This window comes from Lepisosteus platostomus, chromosome 1, assembly GCF_059453375.1.
Source record: "Lepisosteus platostomus isolate fLepPlt1 chromosome 1, fLepPlt1.hap1, whole genome shotgun sequence".
Taxonomy (NCBI): Eukaryota; Metazoa; Chordata; class Actinopteri; order Semionotiformes; family Lepisosteidae; genus Lepisosteus; species Lepisosteus platostomus.
In genome coordinates this window covers 67,214,523-67,242,480 of record NC_142611.1, presented here as the reverse complement: position 1 = coordinate 67,242,480, position 27,958 = coordinate 67,214,523, and the positions used below count along the sequence as shown (strand labels likewise).

Here is a 27,958-nt window from a genome sequence, read left to right as displayed (position 1 = left end):
TGAATGCAGGCTGCTTAAAGGAAAACCCATGTTCTAGAGGGTGTTGCGGTGAGCTTTGGTACATTTAAATCTGTACAGCAGCACACCTCTCAGTCAAACTGAGTAAACAGTGGATAATCTGCCTTCCCTGGGCGGTCAGTTGAAGTTTTATTTCTGCTTACGTTAACAGACGCAGTGAAATGTGACTCCCATAATGTGTCTTTGCAATCCAGTTTTCAAAGCACACACACCCCCCTTCTTTTCTGAACCTCAAGATGCCTTACCGTGCTCAGACCCAGGCTTATCGGGATAATCCCTTTAAAGGCGGTGGAGGAGGTGTGGGTTGAGCCGTTTTGCACCCTGCGGAAGGTCGGCATGCCTCAGTGGTCTGCTGGGAGGGCTGGGCTGGCACAGGCAGCTCCTGACTTCCTTGCGCTTTGCGCTTTCTGCCCATCCTTGTAATTCCCTCCCAGAGCCTGAAGGGGGCAGTGGTGAGGGACTCCCGTCTGACCGTCATGCTGAAGGAGCAGCAGCTCCCTGACCGGAGGAAGACCCGAGCGTGAGTGACAAACAGGAAATGTCAGGGGAGCAGAAGGCGGCTTCTCAGCGTCTGGCTCGCACCCCTGCTGACAGTCAAACTGTCTTCAGTCTTCTTCCTCTTAATGGTATTTTTAGTCACTAGAATTGATTACCGTTTGGAAGAACTTAAAGAGACCATGTGGATTTGTAAATGCCACCAAGACTTAAGTATTTTAGATTTCATGGTAATTATTAGTTATGATTAGAATTCATTATGATAATTATTTTCTCTCCCTGCTGGTTTGTGCAGCTCCGGTTCAGTGTCTCATTCTCATCCTGAAATGTGCCTTTTGATTTCTTTCTCGCAGGCTGGAGAACGGCTACAGCGCAGCGTCTCAGAGCAAGGTGGGTTTCGCTCGGCTTGCTGTCTCTAGCTCCGGGGCGGGATGGGGGGGGGAGACCAGCCAGCGCGGTGCTGGCGTGACCTCGCCACGACCTGTATTCTGCACAGGCCGGGCTGGCATCCTCCCCTTGTCACAGTGAGCGCAAACCCCCAAGTCCTCCAAAAACCCCCTGAGTCCTCGGGGATCCTGTGCAGGACTGTTCTGAAGCAGACTCTCCCGCTGTCTTTCTCACAGGCTAACGAGTTCGACTGGTTTTCCGGTCAGGAGGAATGTGTGAGGAAGTGCCGGCCAATCAGATCGCAGGATAAAGGTGAGGTTTTTATTCTCAACCATGCTGCAGTACCGCAGAGCTTCTGGATCTGTTCCTTCACAGTGGGCTCGCCTACAGCCGGTCCTGCTTATTCTACCTGAAAGCCAAGCTCCATCGTCCTGAACACAGGCACAGAAAGGCCTTTTTTATTGTTAATTTGCACATTTGGTGCAAATCAGTGGTGCCCAAGTCCTGTCCTCAGGATTCACAAGATCCTGCGAGATTTTCCAGTTGTTTTTCACTGCTCACGGCCAATTGGTCAAATATTTAGTGCAATTTTAAAAAACAGAGAGTGCAGATCAGATGAAAAGTGACCCAACACTCCGAAAGAAGCAAGGGTGTTGGAAGACCAGGCAGTTAGGAATCATTTACAGAACAGTCATGCCTCGAGATTCCCTCCGTCCGTTTTCTAATCCAGGTCAGAGGGGAGCCAGAGCCTGTCCCAGCAAGCCACAGGCACAAGGCAGGACACACCCCGGACAGGAGGCCAGTCCATCACAGGGAGGACAGACGCAGACATGTGCACATTCACACAGGGCCAGTTTTTCAAGAATTTCAATTAACCTACCAGTATGTTTTTGAACTGTTCGAGAAAAATCGGCACACCTGGAGGAAACCCATGCGAACACAGGGAGAACATGCAAACTCCACCCACATTCGATCAAATGTCCGATTCCCTTCACAAGTCTACACAACTCATAGCTAGAAATCTTGCTGCAATGCGGCTCTCATTGGCTATCAGGGACCTAAATTATTCAAACACACTTTGGCACCTATAGCTCACTAATCACTTAATCCACTTGGATTCTATTTTACTCTTTCAACTCCAGTCTAAATCCACAGGGTTTTCTAAGGCTTATCCCACCTAAATATTTACTCAATTGAACCAACCGAATCTCCCAGGTCTAAAGCAATGGTAAGGCATTGATTTCACAAGTCCTGTGGTTCCTGCTGGCCTGTAACCATATGGTGTCAGAGATATTTGAATATTAGAATATTTTGAAATGCAGCACTTTTATACTGCGGAGTAAATTGCACTCTACTCTTGTCAATGAATTGGCAAAAAGGCTTTTCTCGTTATGTGTTTCAGTGATAAAATCTGCCCATAATGTTTTTGTGAATGCTGCCCTTCTCACGAGCTGCGTTAAGAGTCTGAAAAAGAGCATCACAGAATTGATACTGTCTGCTGGGATGGTGATGAAGGGTTTTTACAGTACAGACCACAAAAATTCCAAAGCATAGTTATCAGTTATGAATTATAATATTTATATTGATGACCAGTGGGATTTATATTTGTTCAACATGTACCTTTAAGGGCTGACAAGGTATACAAAGCCGTGAGGCTGATTATTTGCACAGTTGGTCTAAACATTTTGTTTTGTTCCAGTAATGACTGGAGTATTCCAGGCAGGGTCCAGAATATGCTACAAGAGTTTCAAGGTGCACTACATTGATGGGATACCAGGCACTGTTAGAGTGTGCCCACAGCCTCTTTTCACTCTTTGGCATCTAACTTTCTTCATTCTAGTTCACGTTTGTCTGCCATTTGTGTCAAGTATGTGGGAATTCTTTCTAGATCAGCTCCATAGGTGAGAGATCTGGGGACTGGGGATGCTCTCTTCATGATTAGGAGGACGCTTGACTTCCACCCTGGTCCTGGACCGGTGTTGGAGGTCCCAGCGCCCGAGGAGCGCTAATTTACTGTTAAATTAGTTCCAGTAACGAGCAGCTCCAGGCTGTTAAGAGCTGAGCTGGAATGAAACCCTTCAGAGACATGGGCCCTCTGGACAGGACTGCCCACCCAGGCTCACACTCGACTACAGGTTAACTGACCCCAGCCTGTCTCCCCTTGTTCCCCGAAGTGCTGTATGAGATCTTCCGCCCCGATCGCACCCCCGTCTCCCTGATGCTCCCGGTTGACACCTCCGTGCAGGATGTGATATCAGCGCTTGTCAACCCAGGAGGGAACCATGTCTTGGTCAAAATTAACTCCTCTGGAGGTAGGGCAGTGCTCCGTTGTGACTTCCACTTCTGGCAGGTGTCTGGATTCCTTCCACAGCTCAGAAATCCTGTATCCTAATGCACCATGATTTCAGTTTGGACTGGGCTGACTGTGTCTGATCAGGAGCACACTGTAGCTGGAGATGCAGGATCAGGAGCACACTGTAGCTGGGGATGCAAGGTTGGGGCCACTCCTTCCCTTTGAGGAGTGCAGCTGCCCTTTTATTATACAATCTTAATGTAATCAATTAGAATTGATGGAATCCAATGACAGATGATTGCACAATCCTGATGTAGGTTTTATAGTTTTTCTTTTCTCCTCTGAGTCTGATACACACCACCATGCTCTGTATAAATGTTTTTCATTCAGTGAATTGTTCACTGCTAGAGCAGAGAATTACAAACCTCAGTTGAAAAGCACCATTTTGCAAGTCAGACCACAATCCATCCTTTGCTGAATTTTCTGGGGAAGCTTCCTGCATCCTCTCAGAGGAATCCCGGGGGAAACTGGCTGGGACGAGATGCGCTAGAGCTAGTGGGAGGGTTCTTGGTGAACATGGCGTGTCTGTGTTGTATGTTTCAGAGAGGGCCCAGCTCAAACTGGACACCACGGCTGTCTTCACATCCCTGGGGGTGAACGAGAGGCTCTTCCTCTGCACTGCCAACCAAGTGGATCAGCTGGTACCACCTTTCCTTTGCTCCTAACGTCCACTTCGCACCTGGTCAGGGGCTCTGCTGGTGTTTTGTAGAAAGCACATTCTGTCCAAAGTAATTGTAAAGTGAGCACTCGCAGAAATTCATCATTCGCCAGCTAGCTTTCCGACAATATGCCTGCGTGGAAAAAAAAACACAATCCTTCTGCAACTCCGTCTGGCGTTCCAAGGCCAGTAGATGGATTGGATAGTTGGATATGGATAGATTGAGCTGTGATTGCATCACCTTCAATTTGTGCTGAGTATGGGGTCACACATGTGACCTGCGCTCCCAAAACATGAAAAGTCATTCCCCACAAATTAAGTTATTAATCTTGCTCACATGCTCTGAAAGACAGGCTTAAGGGTCAAGTTACCAATTAATCTGTTTCAGTTCTGCAGGTACAGTATGGCCAATTTACCAGAACCAGAAAGGGTTATCATGAGAATTAAGGGCATGTTTATATTTATATTATATATTTATACTGTATGTTTGATCTCTGCATAACCCAGAAGGAGACCTGAACTGGAAAGCAACAATTATTTGTTGCTTTGACTACCACACAATCAGAGATTTAAACATTATGGATGAGATGGGTGATCATGGCCTGGGTTTTGGCAGATTCCTCTGAAGGAGCAGCAGGGGCCTGACCAGGGGACCCTGGACTCCCTGGAGCAGATGAGCTCTAAGGACATAGCCTGCCAGCTCAGCGACTACGACTGGGAGCTCTTTGGCGCCATGCATGAGGTGAGAAGTCCTGGTAAAGGCCGGCACACCAGAATCCTTTTCATGATGGCAGCATGACCACAGATAAAGATCTACAGGCAGTGACGCTCTTGTCTCAGTCAGATTGTCCTGGACCTCATTTTCACCCTCATCATTCTTTTATGCAGAACACATTCTTAACTCCCATATGACCTAAACAATTGTGGAATGTCACTGGATTAGTAATTGCTATCTTTTTGGGTTAAAGGTGTAACCTGCATTTGGTTTCACCTGTGGGATTTTTTATATTTTCTGCTCTTTCGACACTCAAAAGGGCCCTGCTGTTGTTCATCCCCTGATGTGCAGATTGTGTGTCACTGTTTAAACTGTAAACGTCCTTAATTGTGAAGCATCATACTCAGTAGAGCAGGTTTTGGCAACAGTGACTAGATGTTGAGAAAGCAAGGCATTTGTGAGGAAAAAGCCACCGTATAGAGTATCTCTGAAAACAATCTTATTAATTTCAAAAAGTAATCCATTACCCAAATCATGTGTAACTATAATGGAATACTTTTAAAAATAATATTATCCAGTACTCCTTTTAGTATAGTAAGATTTTTAGTGGCAGACACTGAGATGTGTTTAATGGCTTGAGCTGTGTAAGTGCTCTACCTCAGTATTTAAAGCGCTCAGGTCTAATTCGATTTAGGAACAACTAGACGATCAAATTTGTTGAAGCGGGATTGGGTTGCAGTACCTAAAGCAGTCATTGAATAACATGATTGATTCATGATGCACTCGTACCCACCTGAAAACAAATAAAAAAACATTTTAAAGGATAATGAATTAATGGTACAGTTTAAGACAGACATGGCATTAAACGCACCAACCACAGAACTGCCACCTCTCAGATTTCTCAAAGAGCAGTTCAGATAGGGCCCAGGAGAAAGTATGACCTTTAACCTTCATCGCTGGTCCTTGGGGGTATTATGACCTTTAACCTTCATTGCTAATACCCAAGGTAAAGAGTTTGACCTCTAAGCTCCATCACCAGTCCATAAGGGTAAAGAGTATGACCGTTAACCTCCATCACCAGTCCATAAGGGTAAAGAGTATGACCTATGACCTCTATCACCAGTCCATAAGGGTAAAGAGTATGACCGTTAACCTCCATCGCCAGTCCATAAGGGTAAAGAGTATGACCGTTAATCTCCATCACCAGTCCATAAGGGTAAAGAGTATGACCGTTAACCTCCATCAACAGTCCATAAGGGTAAAGAGTATGACTGTTAACCTCCATCACCAGTCCATAAGGGTAAAGAGTATGACTGTTAACCTCCATTGCCAGTCCATAAGGGTAAAGAGTATGACCTATGACCTCTATCACCAGTCCATAAGGGTAAAGAGTATGACTGTTAACCTCCATCTCCAGTCCATAAGGGTAAAGAGTATGACCGTTAATCTCCATCACCAGCCCATAAGGGTAAAGAGTATGACCTATGACCTCTATCACCAGTCCATAAGGGTAAAGAGTGACCTTTAACCTCCATCACCAGTCCATAAAAACAATATGACCTTTATGAGCTTTAGTCCCGAGGGTAATGACCTCTCTCTTTCTGCATTACTCTCTCAGGTGGAGCTGGTTTATTACATATTTGGGCGTCACAAGTTCCGTGGAGCCACCACTGCCAACCTGGAGCGCTTTGTGCGCCGGTTCAATGAAGTCCAGCACTGGGTGGCCACTGAGCTGTGCTTGTGCCCTGACCTCGGCAAGCGGGCGCTGCTGCTGAAGAAATTCATCAAGGTGGCCACCGTGTGAGTCTGCCTGTCCGTTGCAGACCGTACGCCGTGCATCTGGCAGCAGATCTGGAGCTGGATGCGGCTCCGTTATGTGATTTTAACAAAGACCCGTTGTTCACGCTCCTCGCCTCTCGGCCAGAGTAAAAGTAGAAACAGCTTCAGGGGGAAATTCAGCCTTAAGTGTGTGATCCCTTCACTTTCTCACCATTGCCAAGGTCTAGCTCAGTGTTCCAGGAAGTACAAACTACACGTCTGCTCGGATTCTGCCCTTTGTTTGCAGTCAGCCTGGGATAGATAGATAATACTTTATTAATCCCGTAGGGAAATTGATGTGTTACAGCAGTCCAGCCCAAGACAAGCAAAACAGACATCAGAATAGTTATAAAACAAAAGACAACAAAATAAATAAAAATAAATAAATACATAGGTGTGTGCAAAATGTGCTGATCATAGTCACTGTAAAAACAACAAAATATGTGCAAAATGTGCATAGGTTTATACAGACTGATTGTCCAAAAAGTACAATGGAGTAAACATGCTGTCCATAGACGAGCAAATGAAGGGCTAACAGTCCTAGCCTAGGGCAGCGTTATACACCCTGACAGCCACCGGGAGGAAAGACCTGCGGAAACGTTCCCATCCAGTAAACCAGGATCAACACTGATAAGAATAGAAATCTCTTTCATTCTTAAATCAGCACAGCTTATCGATCCACAATGATGGAAATACAAACAAAATTTGCTTTGTGTTGAAAACTGTACAATTTCACCATGCAAGGTCTTGAACAAGCTGCCCAGCCATGTGGTTGAAGCCAGTACTTTGGTTTCTTTCAAGAAACGGCTGGATAAGATCCTTGGGCAGAAGGGCTCCTCTCGTTTGTAACCTTGGCTGTACTCATTTCTTACTAATTTGACAGCAGCTCCAAAGACCAAATCCCTCTCTGCCCAGAGGCTAGAAAGAGCGTACAGAATTGCAGCGGGCGAGACACCGGGTTATCATTCTGAGTGGCATTCCCAGGCTGGCTGTTTCCTGTGTCTCAAGTGTCGTCTCGGTTCCAGGTTGAAGGAGCAGAAAAACCTGAACTCCTTCTTCGCGGTGATGTTCGGCCTGAGCAACAGCGCTGTGCAGCGTCTCTCCAGGACCTGGGAGGTGAGATCCGTGGGGGAGGCCTGGAAGGGGGAGAGTGGACAGGTGCAAACAGGCCATGATTGGGGCAAAAACACACTGGAGTGGCAACACTGAAATCATTGCGCTGTAGCAACCTCTGCCCCTTGGGTAGAGGGAACTTGGGTTGCCCTGGAGGCAGATCACCTTGACCGGCTGCATAACGTTAGAGCAGTTCCTTTTCGAGAGAGAGGTGTAAACCAGGTTTGGTATTCCACAGATAAGGGTGCAGTTTTACAGAGCAGGGGATGCAAGACGTCACAGTGCAGTTCAGTGAAGATTTGAAGTGAAAAAGCGCCCTTTCCAGAGAACACAGAAAAGCATTGCATTTTCTTGTAATGCTGTGCACCCACGCATTTACAACCCGCTTTTATAGTTGAGTCTCAGCTACCAGATATATTGTGTTTTAGGGAGAGAGACCTTTGCACATACATTACTTATATAAATATCGCCCGTCATAGTGGTTATTTGTGATAAGTTATCCCAGCCCTTCAGTTATTCTGAAATGTCAAATACAACAGATTTCTGCCTCTCTGCAAAGAGCAAATTTAGAATGAGCTCCTTCAGACCCGCAGATCAGACTCTTAAAAAAAAAACCTTTCATCTTCACTGAAACACAATTTGGAAAAATGGTCATTTTCTTCACGGATCACAAAACGTGATTAATGAGGTGCTTTTCTCTTTATAAAGTGAATAATTAGAAAAATACCCCGTTATTTACTTTAATGTGAAGGTCTTTTGTGTTTTTTCACAGAGACTGCCAAGCAAGACGAGAAGAATCTATTGTGCTTACGAGAGGTTAATGGTACGTCACATTTTATGTGTAAAATATATTGTCATCACAAAAGCAGGAGAATCAATGCTATTACACTGCCTGTGTTAATCACTATATTGGAAACCAAGAATTTATTAATAAACTGTTCTGCAAATTCACCTCAAAATACTGACTGCTTCCAAGAAGACTTTATCATCTGGATAACAAAAATGATTGTTCTGTACAAATTAAAAATGCCTTCTCATAATATATACAGGTAATTAATGCAAATGGGTCTTTGAAAATGAGTCATACACCATAAATCAAAGTGATGTGTTTCTTTTCTGGCAAACAAATGGACTATTATTTTTAATTACTATTTGATGCTTTTGTGCAAGATGTCAATGTTATGAGTAAAACAGTAAAAAATTAACAGTGACAGAGCAGGCCAGAGCTGAAGGACAGGTAGACAAAATGTAAAGCCAGACTGGTGTCTTGCAACTCATTCAAAATTGTACTTAACAAAGCAGCCTTTTGCAAAAACTTCACTGGATGAAAACAAAACAGGACATACAGTTGCAAGCAAACGTTTGGGCACCCCTGGTCAAATTGTGTTTCACAGAATCTCTAAGTAAAAAGAAGTTAACAAGCAAGGTACAAACTTAAACATTACATATTTCTGCACATTGTAATGTAATGTAATAATAATAATAATAATAATAATAATAATAATAATAATTGCTTACACTTATATAGCGCTTTTCTGGACACTCCACTCAAAGCGCTTTACAGGTAATGGGGACTCCCCTCCACCACCACCAATGTGCAGCATCCACCTGGATGATGCGACGGCAGCCATAGTGCGCCAGAATGCTCCCCACACATCAGCTATCGGTGGGGAGGAGAGCAGAGTAATGAAGCCAATTTATAGAGGGGGATTGTTAGAAGGCCGATGGGAAATTTATCCAGGACGCCGGGGTACACCCCTACTCTTTTCGAGAAACACACTGGGATTTTTAATGACCACAGAGAGTCAGGACCTCGGTTTTACGTCTCATCCGAAGGACGGCGCCTGTTTACAGTATAGTGTCCCCGTCACTACACTGGGGCATTAGGACCCACGTGAGCCGCAGGGTGAGCACCCCCTGCTGGCCCCACTAACACCTCTTCCAGCAGCAACCTTAGTTTTTCCCAGGAGGTCTCCCATCCAGGTATTGACCAGGCTCACACCTGCTGAGCTTCAGTGGGTTGCCAGTTGCGAGTTGCAGGGTGATATGGCTGCTGGCATAGTAATGTACAATTACTATTTATTTACTGAGTTTAACAGATTGAAAAACAGTGAATGTGGCACATGCAAAAGTTTGGGCACCCTTCCAATCAAATCATTAATACTTTTTTTGTGAAACATGCATTTTGACTGGAGGTGCCCAAACGTTTGCATACAACTGTAAAAACAATATTTAAGTACTCATTCAGCAGATACTACTGCATGCAAAGCACTTTGGATAATAGTGGGTTAGCCATGCATCAAGACCATCTGCTGCAGACTCACCACAGAACAGTTTGCTATCTTGCCCAAGGGAGGAAGCACCGGGAGATTCAGAAACTCGCGCAAAGGCTGCCCTGCGTCAAAGGTGAAGCCAGGGCCTAAACTGTACAGATCTCCCTGGCCTCCCGACCGGACTGCCCTGACTTCCTAACACCTGTCAGGCACCTGTGAGGTCTTCGGCCGAGTGACGCAGTTGTTCATTGACATGCACCTCTTTCTCAGGACCCCTCTCGCAACCACAGGGCCTACAGACTGGCTGTCGCCAAGCTCAGCTCTCCTTACATTCCCTTCATGCCGCTGTTACTAAAAGGTAAGTAAGTGCCTTGGCAGCTTTCATACAGGTCATCGAAAACGCTAAGACTGCACAAGTGGAGAATATGAGGTAACTGCTAAGTTACTCCGCCGCTGGGGTGCATACAGTATGCTGGCACGTATGCTTCTAGCAAACACTGCCACCCACAAAGGTACCCATTCCATTCACTGCTACATTAAAGTCCCAGGACACGTGTGATCTCAAAGACAGACTGCAAGTGTCTCTGCAGGGAAAATGACACACCTGGCAGCAGTGTAGGCACCATGTCGAGCAGAACAGGGCTGAAAGAATCTCAGTGGAGACACATTCAGTCTGGCCTATGGGATGTGTACACTACATTCTGCTGACTCCCGTTACTCTCTGTGAGGCTTGGGAAGTATGAAGTAACTTTTAAACCTACTTTGATGGGATTTGTCCAGTTCCTTAACCCGTCATGTTGAAGGTACACAAAACAGGGCAATAACCAACCAACATCGTCTTAAAAATGTAGTCACTTGGCAAAACATTACAAAAAAAACAGGTAAAAGTGCAAAAGGCAAAATAAAAATAAAAACTGGAACAGCTCATCTCTTCTTCTTAAAACTGAATCTCTGTGATTTTTTTTTCCTGGAACAGATATGACATTTATTCATGAAGGCAACAAGAACCATATCGAAGGTCTGGTGAACTTTGAGAAAATGGTAAGATTTCATTCAAAGACAGGCAGGCTGCTGCATCTTGGAGAGACCTCAGAGGTTACTTGTCTCAATTGACTGGCTCGGTTTCCAAAAACGAAAGAACAGGATTGGAAGCAGACCTCCAGCCCCCTGAAAGCAAATTCCAAACATCAGCTGACAGCCGCCGTCTGTCCGAGAGAGACCTCCTTATAATGGAAAGTCGCCCTAGAGTTGTGGGTTTGCTGGATTTGGGATTTGCCATTGCAGAGTGTGTCAACGGCTCGATTTGATCACGGCACAGTTCCTTTTTGTCATGTTTTGATTGTTTTACACTGACAAAGCAGCCGTTATTCAAAGTGACAAAGGAGTCACAAACGGAGATGAGGGTGAATCAAAAATTAGCTGCATAATTCAAGCGGAGGCTTTATATCCTTTTAAATCCATGGGTGTTAGAGACATTCGGGTTGTGTCTCGCCAGCCAAGTAACCGAGGTGGGGGCAGGTGAGGTCTTTCGGTTTGCCAGTGGTGAAAAACAAAAGGGGGGAGAAAAAAATATGTTAGAAGCCTGGATGAGTTCAGCTGCCTGTCTTGGGTTTCTGTTAGTTTTTACTGCTCTGGAGGAACGTCTTGCTCTGCGATGGAGCTCCCATCTGGGAGAGGGTACTGGGCTGCCTTGGCGTCTGTTTCTCTGCCTGGTTTTTCCCAGTTGCTAGTTGCTAGTTCATCAGTAGTCCTTTGTTCGCTTATTATTTTTGCTGTTTCTTTTGCGAATTCAATTGTTGAATTTCTGGACATTGACCCCTCAGTATCAGTAGTGGCCCACACGGGTAGCTGGGATCTGCCTCCATCTTCTGTTTGTCGCTCTGGCTCATTTCTACTCCATGAGCTGTCTGCCTCCAGAGCACTTTGCCGGACAGTCTGGCAGTCTGAGATGTGTCTTTGTTGTAAAGTGCTTTGCGTTTCTTAAAAAGCACTTACATAGCCAGATTATAATTGTTGCAGAAACAAAATCCTGCAAAAGTACCCCTCAGTCTCTCACCTACAGCTTCAGAATCAAGTGACCAACAGGTTGTTGAACTTGGGTTTTAAAGTTTTTTATGGATAAAGGAAGGAAACTGATTTACATGAGCACTAAAACATTACTGTGACCTGGACTCTGTTTACATCCATTTCCTCTCTCCTGTTTTGTTTGTTTTGTCAGCGCATGATTGCCAAGACAGTGAAGATTGTTCGGGAATGCAGGAGCCAGCCTTACGGTACCAGCAGAAAGCTTTCCAATTTTTATTTACTCAAGTCGGCTACACATCCAATAAATTTAGGGATATCATGGGGGAGCCAGAGCCTATCCTTGCAAACAAAGGGCACAAGATGGGGTATACCCTGGACAGGATACCAGTCCACCGCAGGACAGACAGACAGACAAAGACATTCACACACTCGCACGAATTTTCACAGAAGCCAATTCAATGGCCAGCATGTCTGTGGACTGTGGGAGGAAACCGGAGCACCTGGAGGAAACGCATGCAAAATCCACACAGATAAAACCCCAAGTCCAGAAAGGACCTGCGCCACTGTGCCACTCACTAGCTTTAACATTAAATGTTAATAACTAAATGGTACAGTATAGAGCATTGCAATGTTATTATAAAAAGACACAAATGAGTTGTCAGGATATTTTTGCTGACGTGCACTTTTCAGATAAATTCATCAGCTCTTTGCTGCTCTTTTCTTTGAAGTGACATTATGTATTTTTGTTGCAGTTCCAGCCTCTCCTCAAAAGGGCCTGACTGACCGGGTTTTCTTGGAAACAACAGCAGTTCGAGTGTCTACCTGTAAGTGGCGCAAACTTGTGGTAAGGCTTTTCAGTGCGGCCTTGATTTTTTCAACTCAGGCACGGCTTCTGAAAAATGAATGTGGCTCATTAACAGGAGAGAGGCAAAAGACGACACATAAATGGTCCCAGATATATACCGTTTCTGTAACAAGTTAGACCTCTGCCCAAGATGTCCACTCCTGGTTCTGGAAAGTAATAACCAAGCACTGATTTACAGATCACTCTTATCTGTCTTTTAGAAAAGATTTTGGTCAATTTTGCAAGCATTTAGGTTAGTGAAGACATGAGAGGTCCTGAAAGGCAGGAGGTGCTGATGTTTTCTTTTCTGAGGATCTTTAGTTTAGTCAGTCAAAAAGATGACCTACTTCATTGGTCAAATGAGTTTGCTCTGGGTCTTTAGAGGCAGGTGTTTAAATTCTCTGCAGAAAACCTTCTGAATTATGGCAGAGTGATCTGTAAGGCCTGCCTATCTCCCGACTTAAACAGGAAATGGAATGACTGGATTCCTTCCCTCCCAGGTTCGGAGCAGTCTGTGACTCTCCGCAGCCCCGCACTTGTCCGCCTGTACATCCAGAATCTGAGAGTGATTGACAATCAACGCCGGCTGACTCAGCTGTCCCGGGACCTGGAACACTAGGGTATCCGGCCTGTCTTCTGCCTCACATCTCTACTGAACTGCCGAACTCTGCCGTCTGCTCCAGAGCCTTTCAATTGAGACACTACTGTACTTCACTAAAACACTACGGCCGTGCATAGTGTGTACGAGCTTCTGAAACCAACTCTGCATTCAGGATATTGCCAAATGGAGCCTTGCAGACAGCACAGAAGTAGCCTAGGAATTCCCAGTGGAATCTAGGAGATTAAAATGGAGCTAAACTCAACATGAAAACCTGCTTTGCAGAGTTGGGAGCCCCAAAGATGACTGCTTCAGAAGACCAAGTGAGGTTCTGTAGCTCACATGGCTGTCTTTGCTGGAAAGAAGCTGCCATTAATGTTGACTTCATAGTGATGTTTGTTGTCTTATGGGCAGTGCAGCATTTGTCTAGCTGGGTAGAGCCATATGTGTTTTCCAATTCACTGCAGCTAGAGGACCAAGAAGCTTATTTATGTTTTACTTCCAGCTGCTTAGATCAGTAAACAGATCTTCTAAGAAAGTCTACAAAAATACAAGAGTCTGACAAAATACAAGAGATCGAGCATAGATGCAGCAAGGCCAGAGGAGTACGAGATGCATTTTGTCCAACAGTGCCCAGTGCAAGATTTTTTGGATGCTGGTTTAGTCCAAACCCACGAGGGTTTAAAGTCCTGTTCTGCTTTAGCATCGGAAGACCATAAGTAGGCACTCACATACCCCATTCACAAACTAGAGTGACATATTTCATCATATACACATCATATACATATACATTACATCAACATATTTCAGTAGAATCTGTAATAGCTGTGGTCTAAAAAAAGATTCAGGCAACACTTTGTACTATTTCTGATAGGTGTTTTAAGGTTTAAGATCTTGTGAGAATAGTCTTCTCTATGAGAAAATCCTGCTAGATCCCATAGAAGAGGAGAGAGTTAAGTGTTGCATTTCCCAGGAAATTCCTGGATCCCAAATGACATCTGACTGACATTTGACTTTTAGCTATCTACATTAAGAAATAAGAGAACAATGCACTTTTAAACGAGGTCGGTTTTTGTCTGAGTAAAGCCTCTCTCTCAATGAATTATGTGTATTATAGACCGCAAATAGATTAAGAGCTCAAGATTGAATTTCCAGTTGCTATTGTACTGTACATTATGATGGAAGTGCCTAGAACTTAAGTCTTTAGAGTAAGTTATTATGGAGTTTTAATGCTCAAGTCCTATATTTCTATAGTGTTTTCATTGGGCTTAATTTACTGTATTTGAGAAGAACTTAGTTATGTGAATGTTCAAGCACCAAAGAAAAAAAAGTGAGCAAGCTCTTGTCTAACTCACTTTTGCATTGGGCCCAATAAAGAATTGTGTGCCTTCAGGGTAAGAGGCATGTGGAAAAACTCCAAGCTCAAAGAGGAGCAGACACCAACACAGCAGTGTGTGCTTTTTTTTCCTTGCACAGAAGACTCATTTTCAGGATGTGAGTGTGGTGAAAACATGCCAGGGTGTGGACACCAGAAGAGAGAAGGGCCTTTCATTGTGTAGGTTCTGTGATATGCCATCATATGATCGCCCAGAGTAAGAGAATTACATTGCATGTGAGGCATATATGAACAGAACCAGAATTTATTATTTTTTTATTAGTATTCTCTCACTGTCAATTTAAAGCTAAAAAGAAGACAATCTACTCCAGATCACAGAAGAGGCTTGGTTTCTTTTTAAGATACCATTGCTTTACTTTTGTGGTAGGTCTTAATACAGGTTTGGTGTTGGCAAGTATTTACGGTATCTGAAAAGGATGTTGGATGTAGCCTTAACATTCCACCTTTGCTGCCAGCTTTTATAAGTTAAGCACCACTTGTTGGGGAAAGGCCTTCTCACATTCCACAAAACCTGGGTACGAGATGTTTTTATACTGTCTTTTCTACTTTGGGAGTGCACAAATCGCACGAGTCAGTGAAGAGAGCTCCCCAATCACATGAAACGCGGATTCTAGCAGGAGAGTTAAGTTTAGAACATTTTATAGTCGACAAATGTAAAGGATGCTAAATTATTTTTTTAAATAAACAATTTGCAAAATTATTTGCTTCTTAATACAGTTCTTTGGAACTACTGAAAAAAAATGAACTGGGGGTTGAGAATATCCAGTGCAAGATGGGGGAAATTCAATGTTGCTTCCTCCAGTGTTATTTTGTTCAAGAAGGCAGGAGGAAACTGCTGAATTTCCCCATGGGGATGAAATGATAAATGGAAAACCGTCAATGAACTTTTATTGCACAAACTGACACTGAATGGTTGTTAAAAATTGAATAAATAACATTCACATACATAAAAGGGCAGCATGAGTGGAGTTTTAGAAGAATAAAACCTTAATTCAAAAGATGACACCCAGCTGTCGTGAGGTAGCTCGTGTCCCGCTCTTTCAAGCTCCAGTTCAATTCCTTGGGGAGGGAGGGGGCGATTTTATCCTTTTGTTTCCCTCCAGTGTTTTACTCAGTTGTCCCGAGATCCCCATCAGTTAGGATCTCTAGCTTTCTGTAAATGCTAAACACCATAAGAAAAATGTATAGAACTGAATCAGCAGGCTCTTGGATGGACCATACAATTGAACTTTTTGACTATCTATGAAAACACTGAAATCTGGCTGCACAACACAAGCAGCCCTGCAACCAAGTTTCAGGACAGCCTCCAATATTTTTGTTGAGCTCAGAAAAAAAAAAAAAAAGACTTGCTACATGATCCAACTACAAAATGCGCTGAATCAGACACCATGTTCTTGAAATTCAAACTTGATTAATTTACTGTACATCAGTTGATAGCAATAAGTGGTCTGTCCTCCCACTTTTGCCATAGAGTCCTCTTGCTTCCATACTGGGGTGTTCCTAACTTTTCCACTGCCTCCCTGGGGCTGATCAGGACTTCCTTCTCAGCCTTGTTCCCTTGCTGGCCCATGCCGTCAGGCTGCTGCTCAAGAGAACCTCTCCATTTCTGTACTTCACCTGAACCCAAGCGCCCATCTTCAGACCTTATTTGGACCCCAGCGGCACCAGTGGCATTCCTGTGCCCTGCCTTTTGGATCGGAGCCTGCACCTCGGCAGATCGGCCCACTCTCCTGTAAAAGTTCTCGAAAACGTCCACCCCGGAATCGACACTGCCCCCCTTTTCTTCCTGCTGCGTCAGAGCTGGTTTCAGCGTGTCCCCCCAGGAGATGAACCACGCTCTTGGCTGAAAAAGGCAGCTGGACCTTGCCTTCTCTAGTAGAGACTGCTCTGATAACACATGCCCAGCACCCCCTTCCACCCTGCTGGTGGCAGGCTCAGGTCTTGTCAAAGTGCACGGGACTGAGCTGGATTCCAGCAGCCCGCAAAACATGGATTGCTCTGCTTTCTTAGATGAACTTCCTTCTGAGCTCTTGAGGCTCATCTCCTGGGTCAAGTGGCTTCTAGATGAGGTTCCGTCTTTTGCCTGGGACACGTGGATCCTGGAGCTACCTGAGGTGCAATAGCTCAGCTCCCTGGGCAGGCTGGAAGTTTTGTTGGTCTGGCTACGGGAAGCCTCAGGGATAACAGGAGATTCCAGAGGTGCTGGTAGGATTTCGGGACTAGTCCCACTTCTGGAGGAGCTCAACCTTCTGCTCTGGAGTCTGGCGAAACAGCAGGAGGGTTTCTCCATGGCCAGTGTGCCACTTTCCATAGTTCCAGTGGAGTCGGGCATTCTCTGAACCCCACTCATGAGGCTCTGTTCGTACTCTGTTCTCCAGCGCCCCAGGGGAGTCACATCAGAAGCAGTGGGGTCCAAAAGCCTGTTGGATCCTTGGCTGTTGCCTAGATTTTCCTGTGTGAGGGCAAGACTAATGCTGCACAAACCCTGGCTCTTGTTACTTAGCGTGGAGGAAGCACAGGTGGCCAGGTTCGACTTACTGCAGCTTCCCGTACGACTCCATTGTCTACAGTCGTCCACGAGACTGGTCTGGGTTTCGCAGCTCTGGACCCCTGTGGAGGTCCTGATGAGGGCCAAGATGGCACTGATGTTACTGGTGGAGGTGGTCTGGTCTTTGTAGACGATCTGTGGCACTGCTGACAGCGTCTGCTCCTTCCACTTACGGCTTTTCTCTCTGTCACACACAAGTAAACAGTTCAGAGGGTGTGGAGGATACACACTCAAACATCCATGATCCTACCATGATATCAAGGCCAACATTTCAGATGGCATAAGGCATAAGATGGCAGTACCAAAGAATAACTTCACATGATTGGTGCACACTTTGCCTTTAGTACATGATTCTGATTGCTAACAGCATGACATATGATAGGATGACTGTTTTCTGAACTATGTATTGATCACATCAACAGCTGAAGGCAAAAGGAGAACAGATACAGCAGCATCTGTGTACAGTACGGGTATTAAAATAGACTGTACTGTAATTAACTTAAAGCAAAGCTGCATGAGGGGTGACATATCCAGTTACATGAGCTTGTGAAGTCAGATAATGTAAATACTTTAGCATGGCATTTTACTTGATCCAGCTCAAGACAATTCCACTCAACCAAATGAGCTAGGCAAATTACAAATTGAGGGAGGCCAGGGCCTCCAGGAATTGGGTTTGAGATCCCTTACAGTAAATCATACCATGCAGAGCTACTCAACCAGTAACCTTTCCAATCCACTTCATTGCAGAACTTTCCTCCAACCAGTTCTGTAACTATCTGATTGATAATCATCAGGACCATTATAACAAGCCATAAGTCAAATCATTACACTGAAAAGACCACAGTCCGAGAAGCCCTGAGCTGGAGTATTCCAAGTGCAATAGCTGCACGTCAACACTCCCTGCTCTAGTTCTTCCTGAGGAGGCTGGACTAAGTGAACACAGTCCAACCTGGTGTGCTGTCTTACCTGCAGTAACAGAGGACCGAGAGGATGACTCCAGCCAGCAGGAGGAGCATGGTGACCATGATGATCAGGAGGAGGATGGAATGGTGCCAAGGCTCCATGGCTTCCAGACAGTCTGAAAGCCCCAAAACAATTTGGTATTAGGAAGGGGCACAGAGGCACAACTGCACAAACTCACATAAGCTAAGCACCATGATTCAGCTATCTTCCTGAATGAAACTGTCCACTTATGACACGAACAGCACTGCGATGGAAATACGACTCCAGCTGCAGAGCAATTTTGATCCATTTTAGGGTTTACATGCAAGGCGGATATTCGGCTGCTGGAGTTTTCACAGTTTCAGTTTTTAAACTTTTTTTTTTAAAAGACCTTGCAAGGCCAGACAGAGTTCAAAAGATAACTACTGATCTTCCTAATTCTGCGTTACAATTTATATGAGAGCTTACTTTTTTTGTATAACTAAGAATTTAAATTGGTAAAATGTTGTGCCATACTTCATAACTTAGTATTATTCTTTAAATGTAGTCAATGTTTTTTTAACTTAATCTCAAACATTGATAATTGCCTTCAGACACTTGTATCGCCGCACTGCGTACCTACTCCATTAAAAATGCTTCAGTCGAGAAAAGGCGAACTAAATAGAAGACGACCCGTCCTGAGGCTGCAATTAAGGCTCATCTTGAAGATAATATCTTTACCACAAAGCACTCTGATATAACTTATTTTTCAATCCATTTAGAAGGGAAAGGATTTGTGGGTACGTTTTTTTTAAATTTTATTTGCACCTTATTTATTTTTAATGAAGGCAACCAACCTCGGCTGCGCGAGGAACGTGAAGACAACAACTGACAGGTTCACTAAAAAAACAGGAATACAATTTTAAACTTAAAATTATTTATTATTTTGTTAAACTGCTCATTTCTTGTCACGGTTTTTCAAAGAATTGTTTTTAAATACTGTACAGTATCGGCCTCCATTGAAGTTTTTAAATAGCTGGGCATCGACACTTATCGCGACTGGAAAACATTAAAGCGGTCATGAAGTTTAAAATTACCCAATTTGAAAAAGCAAGTTCTAAAGACAATTGCAAAATATTATAATATATAAAAAACCCTCCAAATAACCATTGTAAACTACTTAACAGCAAAGGGGATTATCCAAGCACCTGTTTACATTTGTTTTTAATCCTTTTGTATCCTAGTGAACGGAAACCCAAATAAAACTTACTTCTAAAGTCAGTTTAGAGTAAGTAGTTTAAACATTAAAAACGCACGCGTACTTTGGTTAAATCCAAGATATTGGCTCCAAAAGCAAGCTATTTACACATCTTTATTTGCATTAGAAAACCGCATAACTGAAACAGAACACATCTTGAGACCCTTTAAACAAACCTACCCGCCTCGGCGCTGTGTAGCGCGATAAAACATGAACACGTGTCCCAAGATGAACTCCAACCGCATCCCCAATAGAGGTACCGTCAACTCTTCGGATTTCAGATTTACCTTCATCTGCATGCCATATTTCGGTACAGACCTGTCCAACTCGACGAAATCTGATGTAAAAGCTGCCCAGAAATCCCCCTCCCACGTGCAGCTAAGGCAGCGAAATGGACAGATGGCCAGCCGGCGGCCGGACTCTTAAAGTGGCTCTTCGGCAACTTGCCCCGCCATTTCGCCAGCTGATCCCCTTCGCCTGCTCCTATCGGATTACACAGCCATCGCAGTGTTTCGATTGGACAAGTGAGAGGTCGGTTTATCTATTAGAACTTTATTGACTGAATTTTACTTCTTCGTCATTAAAAAAAAAAGAAAATTAAGCCTAGAATAACTGGTTGGTTTGTTTGTTTGAAAGTCATTCATGCGATGGGGAAAGAGGGCAAATAACAGCGGTTTTTCAGCAGAAGGCATTAACGTAATTTCCCTCTGACAGGCCAAGACGGTGAATTTCGTTTTCCCTTTTTAGTAAAGAAGCACCACAAATGTACTGCTACCAGGATACTTGTTTTGAGATCCGTAAATTAGACCTCTCTAGCCTTGAGCTCACTGGTCTTGTACAGGGAATGTCTTTTTTTTTATTTATGAATGAGAGTAATACGGTAATGAGATCCCCAACGCCCTAGCAGAAAAACTGTGGTACCGTTTTCCTCGGAGTTAAAATAACTCGATAAATTCAAGCACAAATGCTTAATGTGGCCCATTGAAGGTAAATTTAACTGCCAAAACTGATTGAGGTCATCAGCGAATTTACTGTAGGCCCGCACTCTTCAAATAAAACCCTTATTTGAATTTCATACTGAATTACCAAGAGAGAAAACTGCTTTCTTTGTTATACAACTGAAATGTATTATAAGAAGGATCCAAAACAGGTGGGTGAAATATAACAACATGCTTTTTCAAGTTCTGAATAATCTCAAAACCTTTTTTTCCTTCTGTGTGTAGTCTGTACACAAAAATGAGATTGAGTGTTTGTGATTTTTGTAACAATTGAGTGTGATTTTAGTTGACAGCAGTGCTTTTTAATTGCAATATCAATACCTTGGTACTACTCCTCTTTGGAAGTTGCTGCTTCCTCCCAGAGAACTTTTCCTAGTGAGCAAAAAGCAAAGAGACAGGGATGGGTTTCTATCCTGTCTGACCTCCCGCCCAGTCGATGAGCATGTAATGATACACATATGGGCGACTTTGCCAAAAGCACTAATCCCCAGGGGCACTGGGTTTCATGTTTAATCCCATTTGCTGACTCGATAGAGGGCAGCTCAAGTGGACCATTATAAAAAAAGAGAGTGATGGGGAAAAAATCAGGGCAGTTCTGCCTGATCTTGTCTTTGCATGTGTATTAAATACCGAACTTCACAGCACCTGGACTTGTGAAAGGCAGCCCGCTTGTTTAGAACTGTCAGCCAGTGTTGCTCAGAGGGGGATCAGACAGTGTATCTACAGTAGGTGTACCCAGCTGGGAGGGTGCAATCAGTGATATACCTTTTATCTAGAGTTGTGTGTGTGCTCTATTAATCAAACTCCATTCAGACAAAAAAAAAAGGGGCGTAGGGGTGGCTCTGTGGCTAAGGATCTGCGCCTGTGGCTGTAAGCTTGCCGGTTCAAATCCCACAGCCGGCAGAGGAATCCTACTCCATTGGGCCCCTGAGCAAGGCCCTTAACCCCAGCTGCTCCAGGGGTGCTGTACAATGGCTGACCCTGCACTCTTGACTGCTTCTCTCTCCCTGTCTGTGTGTCTCGTGGAGAGCAAGCTGGGGCACGCGAAAAGACGAATTCCTAATGCAAGAAATTGTACATGTACTAATACATATACAATATATACTAATAAAGTGATCTTATAATCCTACTAAAACAATTCAACTAGCCCCTTTATGCTCACTGTTTTGTTCAAACAGCATTGTTCCTGCTTTGCGTAGATGAGGATAGTGTTGAAGGGGCACTGTGCAGTGAGTACCCTATTTCCTGGCATCCCCCTGCAGGCTGCAATCCAGAGGATCTTTTACTGGTATACCCCATGTGTGGAAGGGGGAGTTTGCATTTTATTTACATAAACCACTAGAGTGATTCTTACATCCACTCCTTTTTGAAAAAGCTCCCCCAGCAGCAAGATCCACAGCTGCACCTTATTTACTGCACTAGTAAAAGCTGATGGGGGGTTTTGTGTCTTCTGCAGGTTGACGGCCGTAATGACAGGAAGAAACGAATTGTCAAGTGATTATAAAGGCGAGTCGGAGTCGGTGTGCTTGCTGTGGGAGTCCAGGGATCAGTGCAGGTCATTCCCATCTCACTCCTCCTGGTCTGTAGTCCAGCAGGTATTTTGCTTTTGAAATGCTCATAAAGCTTTAATCCTGAAGGAAGGGGTTATGCGGTTTCAGAAATGACTTAGTTGTCATTGACCTAGTACACCTGCTGGACTCGGGCCCTTGGGAATCGTGAGAAGAGAACCGATGTTCATATATTTAATCTGAGTCCAAGCTTATTTGCTGAGGTTATGTGAAGTTCACCTCCCGCACTGATGCAGTGATAGCACTAGTCTTCTCGGCTGGCTCTTGAGATGATGTGATTTAATGGCTGCTCAGATCTACCCCCCTACTCCCCAAGACAGCCAGCAAGTTCACATGGTTTTTAGAAGTCTTATGTTGTGGAGTGCCAGGGTCTGAAATGCAGGCAAAGTGGTTGGTGATTTTTGTTACACTTCACTTTCTTTTCAGACAGCCTGTGATACCAAGGTGATGTTTTTGAAGGATTTTGAAGCCACGAGTACCTGTCATTCCTGTTCATCAGCTCTTCCTGTATGTATCTCAGTTCTCTCGGCGTGGCCCTGTGTGATCCCATGATCCTTTGTCTCTGAGACTGGCTTGTAGAAGGCAGCATGGGAAGAATCTGCAGGTAGATAGATACATTATTCCAACACATGTCCTAGGGCCCAAGCAGTTAAAAAGGAAAGAGGAACAGGAATGCAATTACTAGTAGCCATTGATTGTATAGAAAACGGAGATTTATGAATACTGTGCAGTTAATGATCCCTGGCCGCCTTCGTAATGTGTTTGCCAGATGCGATTTTTAACATGTTTCTTTAATCTTCAGGGTATTTCAAACCCAAAAAAAAAATACACAGCACTTGGGAAAACAGGAACACAAATGCAATCAGCGCTTCATCTGTGTAGTAAGCCCACCGGCTGTAATGCAAGTATGGATTGTACTTCCCGACGCAATATCACAAACCTTTCAGTCAAATAACAGCATCCCCAATGAATGTGCATTAACCTCTGAGCTCCCTGCAGTGGTGTTCTTCTGTCAGCAGGTGGCAGTAGTAGCACTTGTATGATGCTGAAAAATCAACACCATCGAAGTTGTGCAGAACTGAAAGAACACCGTACAGTGATTTCAAATACACATTGAGATATTTATTATTATTAGGGGGGATAAATATTCTGGATAGGATGGAGTGGTTGTTTATGGCATAAGCAACATAAGCAGCATGCAGACTTCTCCCAGAGGAATATAACATTGATCAAACAGGTCCTAGGGTTAAAATGCTAACCGATCTAGAGCTACACGTCACTGGAGGGAAAACATATTTTTTAAAAACATTTTTTTCCACACTTTTCCTGCTTTTTCTTTCCGGGAGAGGCGGCTGAGAGGGAGCTCGGAGCCCTGGTCAGTGTGATCTATGTCAGCAGCGCGGGGGGGAGAGGCTTTCCTGGATGCTGTTGCCGTCTCGCGGAGTAACACTCGCCCTGGGAGCCGCCGCAGAGGCTGTCACCGGCACCCCGAGCTGTAATTAATCACCTAATTGGATTTCCCCGAAAGCACGTGAAGCATGTGTCCCCTGAGTTTGGCGGGGAAAAAGATGTCATCAATACTGTCCCCCCCCCCCCAACACGCCACCAAGCAATCCAATTACCCCACCTTGAGTAAGAGCAGCAATCTTCTTCCTTTTTGAAAACGAGAGCATAACTTTAAAAAAGAAACCCCCTGCTGCTGATGCCTTAGCAATAAAGAATTAGTGTCAATTATTTGAGTAATAAAAAAGCTGTAAATATTAATGCCTGGGTAAGGCAGTTGCATGGGGCTCGGGAAATTGCAGACATAATGCACAGTTAAAGGAGCTACTGCGGAAGAAAATGATCAAATTCATCATTGCACGTCCCTGTTTTGCCTCTTTGTTTTTCCACTGTGCTGTAGGTGTGCATTCTGCGTACCAGTCTCGGTATGTTCATGGTCTAAAGCCCGACCATGCTGTCGGACTGAAAACGGCCTTTTTGGTGGCCAGCTCCGCCTATGGGATCGGGCAACGGGGAACACTATGCTGTAGCAGGTGCCACCCTTAGAATGGGACATTACAGAGGTCCTGGTCAGCAAAGCAGCGCTCTGGCTGGATTCCACCCTGGGTTTTTGTGTGAGCCAAAAGAAAAAAAAACCATGAAAACAGCAGAAATGCCAGGGACCACTGCATAGATAAGGAGCTCAAACACAGAAAGCGAATAAACAGTAAAACTGAAAAATGCTCATTCGTTCACTCTAACAGTCACTGGGCCAGGGAAGCAGAGACCAAGCTACTAATGTATGTGAGCCCACGGCATTTAATCTGTTAACCACTCAAGATGAGCTACGTCCCTGAACACAATTAACCAGCAATGCAATGTGACCGTAAAGGGTTCAACCAAGAGGTTAGGGATATTTTTCTTTGCGGCTGTTAAACCCGCCAATAAAATTTTACGTTGCATTGCATTAAAGCCACTCTCTAAGTAGAAATGTGTCTCAGCCTATTTGAATAAAACTGATAGTACACTAGCTATTTGAACTCTGGGTTTTAGGTCTTTCTGGACCGTAATCAGAACCTGTGTTGAAAGCAGAATGATGAAGATTTAGGGTCGCGTCTATCTGTGTGTGAACACCATCGCGCGTGTCCAGGCTCGGTCTCCTGTTGAAACTTGCGGATAACTTGATAAGACCCACCTTACACTAGCAATGTAATACGAACCAAAGCAAGAGAACGCTCCTTTCAGGGAGAAGACAAGGATATAAGGCTTGTGTTGTATCCAACAAAGTGGGAGCGAGGGAGGTAGGGAAGTGTCCCCAAAAAAATGTATGGCTATCATCGTGCTTTGCCCTTTTGCAGAGCTTGAGTGTGAAGTGGGGAAGGAGAGAGGCGCGGCAGTAGATGAACAAGCTGGAGAGAGACGGACAGTGGCCTCCTATTGGACCAAGAAGCTCCAGTGAGATAACAGTGTTCAGTTCAAGTCGAGTTATAATATGGTAGTCTAGTGACAGCAAGGCAAGTAGGTACAGCATCTCCATCAAAACAGGCACTGAGATACGGGGAATGTTGTCTGACTAAGAGAACAGTTAGCAACTGGTACAGAGCCACCAGTCTCTCCAAGGGGCTGGGGAATAAGGAAGTCATTGAAGCGGATGCAGTAATTACATGGAAGAAAGACAAATCCTGATTAATTACCTGTTCATGCCTGTTCTTGAATTAAGTTTCCCTTGGTGTCCCTGAGTGGCAGTGTGCTGTAGGGACATTTTTAGCCAGTGTTTCAAATCATACTTCTATGTCTTCCGTTTTGGGCCTACTGCTTGCCTGTTTTGGATAAAGCAGGTAGGAAATAAATGGGTGGATGTTTTCCATTTAGCAGTTCATCCAGGAAGGAATACTGTGGTATGTTCTCCTTTAACTACAGATACCAGAATAAGCTTAAGTCCCTTGAATTGCTTAGGCTGATATATATATATATTCCATACAGGGGACTGTTCCAAATAATTTTTCACTTTCGACAATGTGTAAATAATTAAACAGCTGTGCACCGCGAGAGGCGGACAGTAACCGGCATGCATTCGTGAGGGAATAAGAATAAACATTACCAGCTGAATAAAAAGAGTCATACTGTATGAGTTACCCATCACCTCCTTGGGTTGTGACAGCCAACGTGAAAGGTTGCAGTGGCTGCTGGGGAGAAGTGACTGCGCATATTAAATGTGCCCAACTTTTTTTTGGACTGGTTGGGGGGGTACATGGATCAGTATTTTGCACCTTGTTTCTTTATTACAATGCAGACAAACCTGTGAGGTTTCCCTTATTTAGGACCGTTCAGCATTATTGCCGAAGGCACACAATTTTAGTAGGTCGTCTGAGCCGACCCGTCAGAAACGAATTGGCATTTGTTGCTGAGCTCGGGTGAAGATTAAAAAAAGCTTTCTGTCCGCTGAAAAACGTGGAGTTAATTGCTTTGTGGAGGTGAGAGACTGGAATATCGAATAGGAAGACGCCAGTGTGACTTCCAGAAAATACCAAGGGGATCTGCAGGCGCTGTGCCTGTTTCCCCTCAGCAGCGACGTGAATCCCACATGAGCTCTGCACTAAAGCCTTCAGCTCCTGTTTGCTAATTACACCACGAGATGTTAATTACGAAAGAGGGGTGGCTGAGAAACTGACATTTGCAGCTTAGAATGCAGGTAGATAGGGAAGATATTAGGAAGAAAAGTGAACAGACCTGGATCTGTGCCTATCCCTTGAACTGAGACCTTGAATTTAGAGCCTCTGTGCCTGATGTCTTGTTGTACCCTGAGGACTTTGAGCTACTGCAGATCCTGCACTCAGATCTTCAGTAGAATGCCCCAGCGTATGAATTGGTACACATGTAAGTATCTTTGGATGAAAGCGTCGGATGAGTCATAGTCGTTTTTCACACCATGCTTTATCTGTAGTTGTTTGCGGGACAGTCAATGTTGCAATTAAACACTCTACTGTTCATGTTACAGACACTGTAAGCCATACTGTATATGAAAACCTGTGCACCAAGCAAACAGATCAGGTAAAGTATCTTGATGTGCTGCTTGATCATGTGACCTCTGTTTGAAGACCCTGGTAGTAGGCTGAAGACTTAAGAGGGGGCTACTTTAGAAACAGAGGTGACCTATTGCAATAATACATCAACTGTATAGTTTAGCTGGGGGTTGTCCTATGCAGTAGAACAGATTTTGTGGGGTTTTTTCTTATAGGCCTGCTTTTAGTCCTCGTCTCTTTTTAACTTGTTGCCCGGATTACCTACTCATAATCCGATTCTGTTTCTAAAAATGATTATTGCCCTTGCAGGGCCATTACCATCGCTTTCTCCCCTAAATCCCGATTGCGAGAACAATGGCCCGTTAGACAATAGAGCGGAGCTGGAACGGTTTAAGCCATTTATAACATGACTAATTGAAGTGGAACTCATTAAAAGTGGTTGTTTTTTTATCTTTCCCGAAAGAAAAAAAAAACGTACTTACTGACTTGTAATTGAGCAGCTCTCGAGCAGAAAAGTTGTAATTAAGATGGGGGGGGGCAGTCTATCGCCAACCTGCTGTAGTTCTCTTTGCTCTGTGGAGGCCTTTGTGTGTATGTGGTTTTTTTTTTTTTGCGGTGGAATTAATAAAGTGGGACATCAAAGTGGGACGTTGTCGGAATGTTTTAATTAAAGATGTTTGTTCCAGATATCTCCTGCTAATGCGGAATGAATGCAGCTCCCGCGAACGTATTATTTAGCGGAGGAAATTAAGGTTTTGAATGAACAGGGCAATGGAGATAGGAATTGTCCAGAGGGCTGGGGGTTATTAAAAGCTGTGCTGTGCTTCGGATTCACACCTATAGCTGCATAAAGGGGCTAGTTAGTGTTTTAGAAGGTCTGTCTGAATTGAGTTTGATTAAAATACCTTTTATCTAGCTTTGTGTGTGTTTTAGCGCTTTTAAAACTGCATTATAGTCTTCAAGTGCCTGTAAAAAGTACTTGACAGATATCAGCAGGAATCTAAAGTCCTCTATCCATGTGAAGAGACTGTACTGCACAGGGTGTCACTGTGCGATCCTCCATGTTTCTTTCCTTCTCTTTTACTCTTCCCCTCCCCATGTTCACACGAGCTCTGCCACAACTGGTGCAGGGGGGCATCGAGTGCTGGAGCATTAAGCAAGGAGTTATCAGCTTGCTGGAAACTCAATCCCACCAGGAGAACCTTTTTACAGATGATACCCACCCACCATTCCCGGCTGCTGCTGGGGGCTCTTAACATTTGAAAAGCGTCAGCGTCCCTCCCCGCACCCACCCCCGTGTCACGGCTGCGAGACGGATGCAGACTTTTTCAGAAACGTGGCATAGGAAGGCAGCAATCAGCATTGGATTTTCTCCCTCTGAATCTCCTTGCACCAGAGCTTGCGGTGCATTGAAGGTAATCATGCAAAATTCAGGGTGCCTGAGCTTTGAAGTTCAGTTCATGATCT

The 27,958-nt window shown here is 44.3% G+C and overlaps 2 protein-coding genes and 1 long non-coding RNA gene across 8 annotated transcripts in view; 2 read left to right on the top strand and 1 right to left on the bottom strand.

Annotated features, from left to right (window-relative positions):
* Positions 1-15,393, top strand: part of rapgef3 (Rap guanine nucleotide exchange factor (GEF) 3) — a 53,061-nt gene extending 37,668 nt beyond the window's left edge. For 4 of the 5 annotated variants that reach the window (XM_088633768.1, XM_088633766.1, XM_088633764.1 and 1 more), the window contains 14 exons: positions 453-538; positions 867-903; positions 1,137-1,212; positions 3,075-3,212; positions 3,797-3,894; positions 4,528-4,653; positions 6,245-6,426; positions 7,470-7,560; positions 8,330-8,380; positions 10,101-10,188; positions 10,807-10,871; positions 12,049-12,103; positions 12,608-12,679; positions 13,200-15,393. In XM_088633768.1, the coding sequence (XP_088489894.1) occupies positions 453-538; positions 867-903; positions 1,137-1,212; positions 3,075-3,212; positions 3,797-3,894; positions 4,528-4,653; positions 6,245-6,426; positions 7,470-7,560; positions 8,330-8,380; positions 10,101-10,188; positions 10,807-10,871; positions 12,049-12,103; positions 12,608-12,679; positions 13,200-13,318 (1,284 nt within the window). In that variant the 3' untranslated portion in view covers positions 13,319-15,393. Of the gene's footprint in view, positions 1-452; positions 539-866; positions 904-1,136; positions 1,213-3,074; positions 3,213-3,796; positions 3,895-4,527; positions 4,654-6,244; positions 6,427-7,469; positions 7,561-8,329; positions 8,381-10,100; positions 10,189-10,806; positions 10,872-12,048; positions 12,104-12,607; positions 12,700-13,199 lie in introns of all 5 variants that reach the window. The other variant, XM_088633767.1, reaches the window with a different exon arrangement.
* A 171-nt stretch (positions 15,394-15,564) lies between these two features.
* On the bottom strand, positions 15,565-20,038 carry LOC148678540 (protein FAM171B-like). Of its 2 annotated transcripts, none has more exons than XM_088633771.1 (3): positions 19,708-20,038; positions 18,208-18,319; positions 15,565-17,425 (listed from the first exon to the last, which is right to left on the bottom strand). In XM_088633771.1, the coding sequence occupies exons 2-3, from the start codon at positions 18,303-18,305 to the stop codon at positions 16,120-16,122; spliced, it is 1,404 nt and encodes a 467-aa protein (XP_088489897.1). In that variant the 5' UTR covers positions 18,306-18,319; positions 19,708-20,038; the 3' UTR covers positions 15,565-16,119. The 2 variants fall into 2 exon arrangements, with proteins under 2 accessions (XP_088489897.1, XP_088489896.1); XM_088633770.1 differs by lacking the exon at positions 19,708-20,038 and adding an exon at positions 18,991-19,026.
* On the top strand, positions 19,870-25,031 carry LOC148678539 (uncharacterized). Its single transcript, XR_015939208.1, has 3 exons — positions 19,870-19,951; positions 21,597-22,590; positions 23,335-25,031. It is a non-coding gene; the product is annotated as an uncharacterized LOC148678539 (long non-coding RNA).
* Positions 25,032-27,958: the final 2,927 nt, after the last annotated feature.